The sequence below is a fragment of the Typopeltis vanoorti genome, chromosome 12 (genome assembly GCF_054136105.1).
Source record: "Typopeltis vanoorti isolate ZY-2024b chromosome 12, IOZ_Tvanoo_1.0, whole genome shotgun sequence".
Taxonomy (NCBI): Eukaryota; Metazoa; Arthropoda; class Arachnida; order Uropygi; family Thelyphonidae; genus Typopeltis; species Typopeltis vanoorti.
Genome location: NC_143560.1, coordinates 41,731,542 through 41,747,015, shown reverse-complemented (window position 1 = coordinate 41,747,015; position 15,474 = coordinate 41,731,542). Strand labels below are relative to the sequence as shown.

The 15,474-nt window shown below is 35.4% G+C and overlaps 1 protein-coding gene across 6 annotated transcripts in view; it reads right to left on the bottom strand.

Moving 5' to 3' along the window:
- LOC150100731 (plexin-A2-like) overlaps positions 1–15,474 on the bottom strand; it is a 992,258-nt gene that overhangs the window by 244,282 nt on the left and 732,502 nt on the right. For all 6 annotated transcript variants that reach the window (XM_090402045.1, XM_090402043.1, XM_090402046.1 and 3 more), the window contains one exon: positions 12,187–12,280. In XM_090402045.1, the coding sequence (XP_090258171.1) occupies positions 12,187–12,280 (94 nt within the window). The remainder of the gene's footprint in view (positions 1–12,186; positions 12,281–15,474) is intronic.

Below are 15,474 nucleotides of genomic sequence, written 5' to 3'. Positions count from 1 at the left end.
CAATCCAAAGCCCGCCAAATCCCCGACGAGATGCCACTGAAGCAAGACACTCCAGAAGGAAGCCTAAGACCTGAGATGAAAGAAAAGGCATAGGAACTTTAGTGCAAGACCTTTCATTGAGTGTGACACAGAGCCTCTGTAAGTTTGTTCCATCTTTTATTGTACATTTTCTTTATAATTTAGGAGATATGCTATAGATGGACTGATAAGAATTAAGCTAATAGTAATAAGAAGTGTCCGTAAGAGAGTCATATGGCATGTTAATAATTGGCATAAGATTTGTAAAATAACTTAGCAAAGTTAGCTAACATTTTTGTGAGTAAATTAGAGTTTCAATAATCTGATTTAATAAGCAGAGAAGGAATTAAGTAATTATATTGTATAATTATTTAGTATTGAAAGGGGAAGTTTGTTTCTTTATGCTGAAAGTCTAATGGATAGGTAGAGAGAGTAACCTCCCTATCGTTTAATTAATGTACTTTGATATTAATGTAAAAAAAAGTGTTTTATTTATATGTTAATAGAGTGCCGCCTGATCATTTAATTTACAATGCACTGTTCCTAAATAAACTCAAACTTGTGAGCGGGAAACAACTAAGGCATTAAAAGCAAAGTTTAAATACTTGAGAACCACGACTGTTTATGTAAACTTTATTGAAGGAATTTATGCTAGTGAGAGAGAGATCTACCAAACGTATTACTGAGTCTCATGCCGATATAGAAATACTGGTGACTCAGTCTTAACAAATAAATTTTCCAGTGTTCATAGGCATGCGATTAGTAAATACAAAAGGTGGATAAACCTAGTATTCAATAGAATAAGTCAGAAAGGTTACAAAAGCAAAAGTGCACTGCTAATTAGAATAAAAAAGATATTACAATAGTGCGGTAACCAAACAGGCTTACAATATAAAATAACAGTTTTCGTTACAATAGAACTGAAAATTAGCTATTATGTTTGTATACGAATATCAGAAATATCTAAAATAAAGGGAATAAAACTGTTGCATTGATTGAGTTCCTTCAAATATTTTTTTGGAATATGTGAGACATGGTTGGATGAGGATGATATCCTAAAAGGAAAAGTGATGAGGGGAGGATATGATGGTTTTTTTTTTGGGAAGAACATGAGTCTTAGAATGAACCAGTTCAAAAGAAGTATTCTGCTGCATTAGGGAAGTAAATCTGTGTGTTTGGAGTTGTGGTTGAAATGTTAGAGGAGTTAGCAGGGACAAGACTCAGAATTGATTGTAAACAGCAGCATTTCCTAATGAATAGTATGGTTTGCTAAATGAAGTTATTTTTTAGTAATCTACTTATTACAACAATAACAAGTAAATGGATTTGATGAGAGACACACACACACATAACAGAATATTTAGATTTGCAAAAGCCTTTGATAGAATACCACTTCAAAAGTTGGCAATTAAACTGGAATGGATGTGGTTGAATAGCAGATTAGCGTACTGGATTGGAGACTGGTTGCCTGATATCAGCAAGTAGCATATGGGGAGTAATATCCTAGAAGAGGAAAGTCACTAGTGGTGCATTGCAAAGGACAATTTTGGTGGCATTGCTGTTTAACTTGTCTGTTAATTACACTGTGAAAAGTTTGAATGATGATGTGCAGTTGTTTGCAGATGATGTACGAGTTAGAAAACTCTGAAGAGAAGAGCAGATTTTGTGGTTTGAAAGAGATCTTGATAGACTGATTGGATAAGCATGTGGGTGAGAATACCAGGTGAATGTTGCAAAGTAGAAAGTTTTAAAATTAAGGAACCAAAGATGAGATGCAGACATCTTAGAGGAGGAGATGAGGGAACTGAGGATGACATTGGATAAGGACCTAAAATTCAGAGTATACGTTGCTAAAAATGTGAGGATATCACAGAGGATTATGGTAATGATGTGGAGGACACTGACACATAGAAGGATGTCAATGTTAGGATGTTATGGTTTCATTGATCAGCCTGCATATGGATTATTGTGTCCAAATTTGGTCATTTGGTTTTCAAAAGGATGAAGAGATACTGGAAAGAGTCCAGAGACAATGGACTAAGGTGGTTTCTGGTCTACAGAATGTAAGTATGAAGGCAGATTGAGGGAATGTAATTTGCAGTCTCACAGACAAGCAGATATCAAAACAAACTAACCACATTACAAGAAGAAGCACTAAAAGTCTGTTTGAAAATAAATACAAACAAAACAAAGAAAATGAAAAACAATGTGAACACCAAGTACAATTCCAAATGGAAAAATTGAAACTGTTTCACATTTTACATATCTCGGCAGTGTTTTATCTGCAGATAGAGGAGCAACTAGAGATGTTGACATAAGGATTCAAAAGGCAAGAAGAGCATATGCTAAACTTAGTAGGGTATGGAAAATGAAAAATATTCACACAGATCTTCTTCTTTGGTGCATCAATTTGAAGATTGATAATTATAGAAGCACATCAGAACATCCTGTCTTGTGACCTCCTTTTTATCTCTTCATAACTCTTAGCACCAGTTAGCATCAGTCATATATAAATAACATAATGAAACATAATTCACACAGATACAAAACTAAAAATATTCAATGCATGTCTTAAATCAGTTCTTTTACATGGATATGAAACATGGCGGGTTTCAAAGGAAAAACAAAGAAAACTACAAACATTCATAAACTGATGTCTGTGGAGCATACTTTGAATTTAGTGGCCACAAATTATTGCTAAGGAAGACCTTTAGAAAAGAACAAATCAGCAAAAAGTCAACTTTGAAATCAGAAAACGAAAATTTAGATAGACTGGACATACACTTAGGAAAGATCATGAAGAAATCTGTCACACAACCCTGGAATGGAATCCACAAGGAAAGAGATAGTGTGGCCATCCTAAAAATACATGGGGGAGAGACTGACTTTAATAGAATGCGAGAAGAATAGTTTTACTGAACTGAGACCAATAGCATGGATAAGGAACCGATGCACCCACATCTGAATTACTGTGATCAAGTCTGGTCCCCTGGGTTTCTTGGGGATGAGGAAGCGGTGGAGAAGATTCAGAGACAAGTAACCAAGATGGTGAGTGACCTGTGGAATGTTTCCTATGAGGATAGATTGAAGGTGTGTGTGGATTGCAGAAGTTGGTTGATAGGAGAAAAAGAGGGGATGTGATAGAAACATTTAAGTTGCTTAAAGGGTTTTATATGATAGATGCAGGAGAAATGTTTCAGCACTTGTCTAGAGGGACCAAAACAAGGGGGTCATCCCTGGAAGCTGAATAAAGGTGTGGTTAGTAAGGGTGAGCACTAGATTTTTTGCTTGGAGAGTGGTGAATGAGTGGAATGGGTTGCCAGAGTAAGTCGGAGTGCTTTTTCTGTTAATGGGTTCAAGGAGATGTATGATTAGATTTTGTGGATAAATTGGGTCTTCTGCAATGAGTCTCCAGACTCCATGGAGGTGCCTGTATAATAATAACAACAACATGGCTGGCAAGGATCGGTGACAGGTTATTTTCTGTTGAAGTGCTGATCATGAATCTGTTCTAGTTTGGCTTCAACTGATTTGATTTTGTGTGAGAACATTTTGTCAATAGTAGTGAGAAGAGGCTTCAAGATTTCAATGGGTTTCTCTAAGTTCAGGAACTGTTTTACTGAAGGGAAGCACAATGCGCACATGAAAGGGTTCAAATTCATGAGAAGTTTGTATGCCAATTCATCAATTTTCATGCAGTGAGCATGCAATTTGCAACCATTTAAAGAAAAAAAAAAAACACAGAGGCTTTTTTGATGTCTGTGACATCTAATCTCCAGCTGTAACACTTGATAACATCACTGGATTTATTGGTGCTGGTGGGATAATACGCACATTAGATATCCCGATAACATTCTGTTGCCATTGGGCTTGTTGCTGACATCTTTATTTTTTGCAATAGGCATTAGCGAGTGCTTGCACATGGCTGATATTATATGAATAAAAAAAGATTATGGAACAATTAAAGAGTACATACAGGTTTTTCACTGATATTAATCTTTTCTAAGAATTACTACTGCAGTTTCACTTGTTAAAATTTATGTAGGGAAATCACTTTTAAACCAACAAAAAAAAAATGAGGAGCACATGATTAGGTCAACTTATTCCAAAGTGCCACAAAGTACAAATACAAAAATTATGGCTAAATTTTTGACTGATAATATTTCTACTGTTTTTGCAAATCGTTGGCAAATTTCCATTATTCTAAGAAGTCTATGAATGGTGGTATAGTCAATTCTCACTACAGCAAACACTAGAAATTATAACAAACCACTGAAGTCTTGACCAAAGCCATGTAAAATGTTTTGTATATTCCTCCATGCATCATTATGTTAATCCCCTTTTCTCTCTCTTCTATATCCAGCCTATGATGTTGATCAATTCTATGAAAATATGGGTTAACTCAAATCAAATTTTCCTGTTTATTAGTTGGTCAGAATATTTCAGATTTGTCCATAATGGTACATTGAATTCAAAATCAATATGTAAATAACAAGATACCACCATTCCATGAAGTCAAAGACTCATCATGGGATGGTGGTAACAACAGGTGAGCACACACAGCTCATCACATCATGCCTTAAACACTGATTCTCTGTAGTGACAATACTCTCATGCAATGCATTAATCATTCTCCATGCAAAAAATCTGCTTCTTATTCCCATGCTGACATCCTCCTTATACTTCCAAGGATGATCTCTTGCTCTCCCACTATGAAAAAAACTCTTCCATGTTTATCTGATAAAAAATACATTATCAATTTGTACATTTTTGTCACATCTTCTCCCATTCTCCTATCACTAAACATTGTTTATTGCATTTTTAATATTTCTTCAATTCAACATTCTGGAGACCAGAAACGACCTTAGTCAATTGCCTCTAGACCCTTTCAAAAATCTCTTCATCCTTGAAAGTCAGGTAGGTGACCAAACCTGCACATAGTAGTCCATTTAAGACCTAATTATGGTTCCACTGTATACAACCATTATCTCCTCATGTCAGTAGACTTCACATAATTGCCAGAATCCATTGTGTTGTCCTCTAAATTTTAGGTCCTTCCTTATCCACCACAAATTCTCCCAGGTCTCTCATTTCCTCCAACACATATCCCACGAATTGTATACTCTGCATCTTCAGTTCCTATATTTTAAAATCTTTCACTTTGCAATATTGAACTGAAACCCCAATCACCCAGTCTATTCAGGTCGTCTTGTAAAGCCACAATATCTCTACTCATAGTTCTTTCCAACTTCCAGATGGAAACCCCAATCACTCAGTCTATTCAGGTCGTCTTGTAAAGCCACAATATCTCTGCTCATAGTTCTTTCCAACTTCGTATCATCAGCAAACAACTGAATATCATTAATCTAACTGATAAGCTTAGGCGTTGCTGGTTATTCATTACTTATTTTTTCACGGTATTAACAACACCACAAACACTTTTATCAACAAGGATGTTTTATTAACGCTAATATTTCGCTGATTTTCAAATCAGCATCATCAGAGCACAACACACATGTAAACGCGACAGTGAGTGAAACAATATAATTGCAGAAAGACAAAAGATCTAAAGTCCTATTTTTGGCGCCCTCTAACGGGGAAAAAAAAAAAAAAAAAAAAAAAAAAATTTTACATGGAACACTTTGAAAACAAAGTACTTACCACAGCTACATACAAGCCACTAGTGTGGTTGCGCTATGTAGATGATGTGTTTGCCATCTGGCCCCATGGACAAGACACTTTGGATGCTTTTGTCACCTACCTAAACAGCCAACACCCCAAAATTCACTTCACAGTAGAAAAAGAATCAAATAACTGTTTACCATTTCTTGACACATTAGTCACCCGCCTTTCAGATGGATCACTATCTTTTTCTATTTACAGGAAGCCCACACACACAGGAAGATACCTACATAAACAATCACATCATCATCCAGTCCAACAGTACGGCATTTTAAAAACACTGACACACAGAGCCAGAGCCATTTGTTCTAACGATACAGCTCTGACCACTGAACTCCAGTACCTGCGCCATACGTTCTTAGCCAACGGCTACAATCCCTACAAAATAGAAAAAATACTACATAGGCCCATTACTTTGCCTCCCCCCTAATACACAAGAATACAACATGACCATTTCTATTCCCTATATCAGAGGTACATCGGAAAAGATAGCCAAAGTATTGGAGAAACATGGCCTTCGCACCACCTTCAAGCCTCATGTCAAGCCGGCAACTCTGATCCGCTCACCAAAGGATAAACTTCACCCTTTAGCACACCCAGGAGTGTATGAAGTTCCATGTGACTGTGACTTGGCCTATTATGGGCAAACAGGAAGATCAGTGAACATCCGCCTGGAAGAACATGAAAGATACATTCGCTACTATTACTATGGCAAGTCGGGACTGGCAGACCACGCTTTGGACACTCCTTCACACAGGATTAGATGGAGAAAAACGAATGTGCTATTTAGGAGTCGTTATAGATCTGAAAGACTATTTTTTGAGTCAGCAATGGCTTTGAAGAATTCTCCCAACCTTAACAAATATGGTTGCATTAATTTTTTTTTTTTTTTTTTTTCCCGTTAGAGGGCGCCAAAAATAGGACTTTAGATCTTTTGTCTTTCTGCAATTATATTGTTTCACTCACTGTCGCGTTTACATGTGTGTTGTGCTCTGATGATGCTGATTTGAAAATCAGCGAAATATTAGCGTTAATAAAACATCCTTGTTGATAAAAGTGTTTGTGGTGTTGTTAATACCGTGAAAAAATAAGTAACTGAATATCAGTTCAAACCTTATCCAAAATTAACACAAGTTAAACAGCAATAGCTCTAAGACACTAGTGTGTTTTAGTCATTAATGGTGTGTCACAAGAGTGGTCTTGAGACATCACTAGTGATTTTCCTCTTCCGGGATATTGCTCTCCCATATGCAACTCCCTGATACCTACCAGACAGCAAATTTCCAATCCAACACACTAATCTATTATTCAACCCCATGCTTTCCAATTTAACTATCAACTTATGTGGTAGTCTATCAAAAGCCTTTGCAAAATCTAAGTATACCACTGTGTACGCATCTCCCTTGCCCAATGTGCCTGTCACGTTATTGTGATAAGTAAGCAGATTATTAACACAGTATATGATCTTTTAGCAAACCCATTCTGTTCATCAAAGAGAATGCAACTGATGTCAACCCAATCCTAGATCTTGGTCCTTGCTTCAGCCCTTTAACCATGATACTGGACACACACATTGGCTTATAGTTTGAAGCTTAACTCTTGTCACTGCTCTTATGAAACAGTACAATCTTCATTTCCTTTCTTCCACTGCTTTGGAACTTTCCCAGATGCAAGACTCACATTAAACGAGTATGTCAACTCCCTGACGTATTCCTTCAAAATAGGTGGTGATATATCAAGTTCCATGGCTTTGTTAACATCAAATTTAGATAGTTATTTATGTAGGTTTATGCTATCTATTAATAGCAGGAGATCTTAATTCTAGAGTTAGAAATAATCCAAAATGTTTTTGGCAAATATGGAAAAAATTGCATGAGTAACAATGGTCAAGAACTATTAGACTTATGGTTTAGTCATTTATTATTATTTTATTTCTAGGATATTTATAATCCTAGAAAGAATAAAAAAGAACTTTGTCAGTCAGTAGAAATAGAAGACACTCAATCAGGTTTTCTACAAGACAAAAGGTACAAGAGAAAGAATTTTCAAATTGAAAACATTATGTGAAAGAAGCCTTGATAACCAGAAAAGCATATATATCTATAAACAGATATATATATATATATATATATATATATATATCTGTTTTATTGATTACACCAAAGCATTTGATTCAATAGATCACAAGAAATTAATACATATCCTACAGAATAACTGGTTAAAAGGAAAAGATCTACATATAATTACAAATATATACTGGAATCAAATGGCCTCAATAAGATATAAAAATGCATATTCTGACAACTTTGAAATCAAAAAAGGTGCAAAGATGTATCTTATTACCCTTACTATATAATATATATAGTGAGCACGTTTTTAAAAATATTTCAGAACTAAAGGGTGTAAAAGTCAGAGGTAGGAACTTCAACAACTTCAGGTATGCAGATGACACAGTCCTTATAGCTGAATCTGAAGATGATCTTCAAAACTCAGTCACAGAAATTTACAACAGAAGCTTAGACATGAGATTAATTATTAACCTAAAGAAAATAAAGTGCATGATTATATCAAAAGAACTAATAAATCAGAAACTAAACATAACTGTTAACAAAAAGAAAATTTGAACAGGTTCAGTCTTTTATATATTTGGGATAAATGTTTACAGGCAAAGGAAATTCCATTCAAGAAATGAAAAGAAGAATAGAGATAGCAAGAAAAGCCTTTATTGATATGAAAATTGTTCTAACATCCAGAGACATTAATATAGATACAAGAAAAAGATTAATAAAATGCTATATTTGGTCAAGCCTTCTCTACAACAGTGAAACTTGGACTCTAAATAAAGAAGAGAAAAAATTAGAAGCTTTCGAAATGTGGACCATCAGAAGAATGTTGAAAATACCATGGACAGAGAAAATGAAAAACGAAGATGTTTTAAAGAAAGCAAAAATGAAAATAATTAAAGAACAAAAACTTAAATATTATGGACATCTAACTAGACAAGAAGGCTTTCAGAAATTAATATTAGAAGGGAAACCAGATGGGAAAAAAGAGAGAGGCAGACCTAGGAGAATGTGGTTTGAAGACATTAAGGACTGGACTGGCTTTAATTACTATAAATGTTCCATAACAGCAAAAGAAATAAAAAAGTTCCATGACATGGTTGCAAATCTCCTTCTAGGGAATGACACTTGAAGATATCATCAAGTTCCGTGGCTTTGTTAACATCAAATTTACACAGTTATTTATATAGGTTTATGCTATATAGTAATAGCAGGAGATCTTAATGCTAGAGTTAGATATAATCCAAAATGTTTTGGTAAATATGGAAAAATTGCATGAGTAACAATGGTCAAGAACTATTATATTTCTTGTTTAGTTATTAGTTTATTATTTATTATTATTAGTTATTTTAAAATTATTTTCAATAATTTTAAAATAACTAATAGGTATTTATATTAAGGGGATATTAAATCCCACATTGTTTCAAAACCGAATAAGAAACTCAAAGATTGGAATCAAAGAGTTTCATGCCGAATATAGTAAACTATAAAAGTATCGGCGACTACTAGCATAAGATAAAGCACGTAGTACAAACTAGGGCAACTTGTAGCAAAGATGGATAAAGCTCTGATCACTATTCTTAGTATTTACCATAACGTAAAACCCATCTCGTAGGAGATGGGTGATGTTTTACATTATGGTGGGAGTTTACTACCCAGACTGGTTTCGACCTTTATTGAGGTCTCATCAGTGAGTAGGTAGACCAAATTAATACCAATGCTGCTTGAGGAAGTTGTCCCGCAACAGCCCAATAAATGCACTGTCATTCTTCTCATGAAATTCTACTGTTACCCTATCAATATTTGAATAATTATAGTTTCCCATTATGATTACTCTTTTCATTCTCATCTTTTCTATTTGGTGATGCATTTCTTACCCACTAGCAACCGATCCACCAGGTCGGTCTGTAACAACACCACACTATGTAACTGATCTTTTTAGATTCCACTTCACACTAGATGGCTTCAAACTCAGTGCCACCTGAAATATTGTTAATAGTAGTACTACAATCAGAGGTCTCAACTTTAACTGGATTCAAGTCATCCAATATCATTAACAGCACACCCCCTCCTCTCCTATTTTCTCTATCCTTCCCAAAAATACTGTACCCTTGAAACTCAATACCAGTTAGTAGTTCTGATTCTGACAGCCGGGTCTCACTAATACCTACAATCTGAGGTCGCAATATATTGACTAAGGCAACAAACTCTATCCCTTTGTTTCTGATACTCCTAGAATTCGTGTGCAGACATAATAATCTACTTGTTTGATCTTTGGTATTGTCTTGTCTGCAGTCTGTCACACAGTTGGACAACTTGCAGATTTCTATTCCCTAATGCCTTACACATGTAGGCATCTTTGCACCCATTTGATGGGTTCGAACCGGACAAATACAAACCCAAAATCGTTCTTTCCTCGTCAACATTTCCATGACAAAGCTCATTTGCATCATTAACTCAGTTATATAACATTGTCGCTCTTACACTCATGTTCACGGCATTCCTCCCTTTATAGTTTAGTTTCCCTGACTCTCTGCGTTAGGTCTCATACCACGATATGGTATTGGATGACTGGCGAGTCAAAGAGCATGAAATTGCTGAGACTATAGGCATTTCAAAAGAACGTGCAAGATATATTTTGCATGAAGAATTGCAAATGAAAAAGCTTTGCACAAGATGGGTACAGCGCTTGCTAACAGCAGATCAAAAACGCACTCGCATGAAAATCTCTGAACAGTGCTTGGAGTGTTTTGTTACAAGAATAAAACTGATTTTGTGTGTTGATTTATTACTATTGATGAGACTTGGATTCACCATTACACGCCAGAATCCAAACAGCAATTAAAACAGTGGATAGAAGCTGGTTGTTCAGTGCCAAAGAAAACAATGTTGGTTCCATCAGCAGGAAAGGTCATGGCATTAGTGTTTTGGGATGCTAAAGGCATTTTGTTTATTAATTATCATGAAAAGGGTAAAACAATAACCTGGAAATATTATTCCGATCTTTTAACCAGACTAGAGGAAAAAATTCATGAGAAAAGACCCGGTTTGCAGAAGAAGAAAATCATCTTTCATCAGGACAATGTCCCTTCTCACAAAGGTGTTTTGGCAATGGGAAAATTAAGGGATCTGCACTATGAATTGTTGGAACATCTGCCCTATTCCCCAGATTTGGCTCCCTCTGACTTCTACCTCTTCCCAAAACTAAAACTCTTCCTCGCAGGTCAGCGTTTTCTTCAAATCAAGAGGCGATTGCAGCTGTAGAGAGATATTTTGCAGATCTTACTGAGAACCACTACAGGGATGGAATAATGGCACTGGAGCATCGCTGCAATAAATGTATTAGTCTTAAGAGAGATTATGTTGAAAAATAAAAATAATTTTGAAATTATAAATTCGTTTTTTCATTGTTAGGCCAAGAACTTTTCAGACCACCCTCATAAGTCATTTCTTCTGCTAAGATAGTTCTGAACAGCACTGATCTCCATCCAACTCAACTTCTTCCTTCCATTATCATGGAAGAAAGATCCTTCCTTCCTTTCATAAGCTGCAAGCTGTCTCCCAAGTTTTTCATTATCATTAGCTTTGCAATTCCATATATATCCTTTTCTCACATGCCCTCATACAGTTGGAAATTGTTCAGGTAAATACTTCATGGTCAATCTCACAAACCAGAGGGAAGTTCACCGCCTCATTTATAATGAGGTCCTCTAATGAGATGAAAAACTCATTACAGGCAATTTACATTCCCTCAACTTCTCTACATAAGCAACATTCCAAAAATCCTTATATTGTCTCGACCATTTATCTCTCGATCATCTCCAGTGTTACTACATCACAATGAAAACTAAGTAACCAAATTTGAGCAACTCGGTCCACATGTGGTCTAACCAACGACTGACACGATCACCTCCTTATCATGGCAATATAATATGCACACTTTGCAAAAATTTCAATGTACCTTATGAACTTTAGTCCACTGTCAATGACTATTACAGATCCTGAACCACCAATAAATTACATCTCTGAACTTCAGATTACATCTCTGAACTTCAGTATCAAATAGTTTTATAATGAACATTAGTAGAACTAAATGGATTAAATGCATGATTAGTACTATCTGTTTTCTTAGAACTAGACCTACAATTGTGTCTAGGTATATCACATGAGGTTTGTACATTCTATGTAACAAGCAAACTATATTATTATAACAGTTACAGTATGTACAGTGAAAATTAAATATATATATGATGCAATTTTCACTGACAAATGAAACTTTTTGTCAAAGTGATATGACCATTAAAAAAAAAAACACTAATATTTAAGAATCTGATAATTACTAGATAACTACAAGATCAATAAAATAATGATATAGTATTCAATAAAAGTGGAATTTTTTTTAAGTGGATACAAATCAACTTACGAGGTATAGGTGCTGCAGTCATAAAAAGTAAAGTTAGTTGCAACAAAATCTGGGCCTATTTTCATTCTAACTGACAGCTTGGCTGTGAAATGGTCTAAAAATAATAATAAATTTCAATAAGATTAAATGATAAATGAGCAGTGAAGCATAAAATGAAAAAACATTTCTACTGAAAACAAAAGATGAACAGTAATCGTAGAAATAAATTCTATCTCTTGTCTCATTTATTCCAGAGTCCCATCTTATTTAGCACAATAAAGATTTCACTTCATTTCCCTTCACCTTTGGATAATACTCAGATCTCTCTGAACAAATCATATTTCTCTTCTTAAGCTAACTTATGCCTCCTGATGTCTTCCATGAGCCATCACAGAATTAAGATATAAAATCATGTGTGTGTGATCATGATCACTATTACTGCAAGATGTGTCATCATCTAAGACAGCGCTTCCCAAACTGTGGGCTACAGCCCTCTTGGGGGCCGTTAGTTTTGCCGAGGGTGCCATGAAATAATGAAAACAAATTTAAAAGGTTTTAAGACTAAGTAGATATTATATCTATTTAACAATGTATCTATCTATATAAAAATATAAGATAATGTTGCATATCAAATGTGTATAAGATACTAAAAATGTAATATTTGCATTTGATTTCTGCAATATTCACTGTGTATGTTTTGTATTGAATATAAATACAATAAATATTATAATAATATATGTCTGTATTGCGATTTTTTTTTTTTCTTTGATGGGGGCCGTGGAATATTTTAATTTTTCCAAAGGATCCTTTACATCCATAAGTTTAGGAAGCACTGATCTAAGTCATAAAACAACAGATCTTTTAGTTAACATTACTTACCTATGGGCCATAAAATGTTTGCATACATTTATGTGGCACACTTGACATTTCCTAGAAATCTGAATATGTCTGGCATAAAGGACCACTTACCACACTAGTATCTTATGGTTTGCCATTCAACCTTATGAAACTGAGTTCTCTCTCTGGTTGCTCACTATAGGTCATGGTGGCTTCATCTCATCAGATTTCTTCATGGTACCCCCAGATTACGGTATATTGACCAACATTCTTCCTACACATAAATGGCTTTCTTTCACTAACATCATATCTTATTCATAGCTTACACTCATAATGGTACACTCCATTCCTCTTCATTTGACAAACCATGTAGTACCTTAACATTTAGAGATCTCTGATAATTAATAACTAACAAACACTGATTACATTGCCCTTCTTCAATGAAATGAGGATTCACGTGTCAACTTCGATTCTAAAACACAGCTATCTTATTGCTCATAATAAAGATTTCACTTCATTTACCTTTATCTTTTTAATAATACTCAGATCTCTAGTTAAAGACCAACCAAACAAACAAGAAAAACAAGTTAAGGAGAAAATTATGTAATCAGGGGAGTAGTTAAAAAGTATGACAAAATCATGTTTCATGGGTGCAAAAATTCACGATATTAGCCACAGCATCCGGATGCATAAAAGTAAGTCAAAGGAAATGATTGTCTTGGTTAGTATAAATGATTTGAGAGGCAAGAAGTATTCTATGCAGGGAGGATGTAAAGGAGTTGTTAGAAGAGGAAAAACTGAAAGCGAGAAGGTGAAGATTGTGAGTCTCCTACCACACTATGACAGCGGTGAACTGAGGAGTGCACTGATAGCCAATGAGTCTATACGTAGATTGTGCAATGTAGAATTTGTGGATCTGTGGTCTCTCTCTCTCTAGTAAAGAAGGATTTTACAATGTGGATGGACTGCATCTGAATGGTTTTGGTGTTAGATGTCTGAAGAGAGCTTTGTTCACCAAGCATGCTGATGTGCAAATTCAAGGAAACTTAAGCAATTAGGGTGGAAGTAAGAGAGTTTGTGTAAGAATGACCAAGTGAGGAATCTAGTCTCTCAAGCAAAAATATTGAATAGGTTAGTCAATTCAGAAAGTAAAGGTGGGTGGGAGAATAAAGGGATGTTGTCATTTCTATATACTAAGGCCAGAAGTATCAGGAACAAGAGGGACAAGTTTTTGGCATTGATTAGTGCAACCTCACCAAAAGCTATAGGCATTAGTGAGACTTGGCTAACAGCAGATAATGTAATAATAATTTTACTTACTTGTAAGTAATTTTACTTACTGGCTATAAAAAAACAAAGGATGTTTTATCCCCTTATTTTCTATAGCAGATAATGTAGTTACAGAGAGTGAATGTGAAGGCTTTAGTATTTTCAGGAAAGATAGAGAAGATAGGATGGGGGGGGGGGGAGGACTATTGTTGATGATAGCAGATGAATTGCAACCAAAAAGAGTAGGAGAGAATGGCTGTTCATTTGAAACAATCTAGTGTGAGATTAAGACCAGTAAGACAGAATATACAGTTGGTTGTTGCTACAGGCCAGGGAATTCCACAAATGATCTGGAAGACATGCATTGCCAAATTAGTACAATGAGTACAGGGCAAGTAATTATTAGGAGGGACTTAAAATATGCAGATATAGACTGGAAGGAAGAAAGATCACATGGCAGAAAGAAAATAGAATTTATACAGCTGCTGAGAGATAATTACTTAAGGCAGCATGTGATGGAGGGGGACTAGGATTGGGAGAGTAATGGACCTGGTCATAGGATCAGAAGAACTATCCATAACTAAGTTGCCAATGTTGGCTCCAATTGGTGAAAGTGACCATGCCGTCTTGACTTTGGAAATTGTAAAACATGAGGAATATTCTATCAGGAAGGAATATTTGTGGAACTACAGGGCAGGTGATTATGACGTGCTTAGAAGAAGCTTAAATATATACCATGGCATAAAACACTGCTGGGTAAGGATGTTAGTAGTGCATGGAATATAGTTAAGGGTCATCTAGAGGAAGCAGTATTAAATTGTATACCTTACGGGTAGGAGTTAGATGGATGAGTAATATCATTAAGCACGAGCTGCAGAAGAAGAAAATGCTGTGGAGGGTATATAAAGAGGAAGGTGACCAGCAAACTCATGAACAGTACAAGGCTCAGGCAAGAAAGGCAAAATCAGATTATGAGAAGAATTTAGCCAAGCAGGCTAAAGGAAATCCCAAAGAGTTCTTTTGTTATGTGGCAAGTCAGAGGAAGAATGACTATGGAAGATTAACCTTAATGAGTGATGATGGTAACAAGGAGATGGAAGCAGATAAAATAGTCAAGTTACAGAGTGACCACTTTGCAAGCATATATCTTTCTACTGAGGTTACTGCTTTAACCTATGTGACAGACACTAACATGGGAACAGA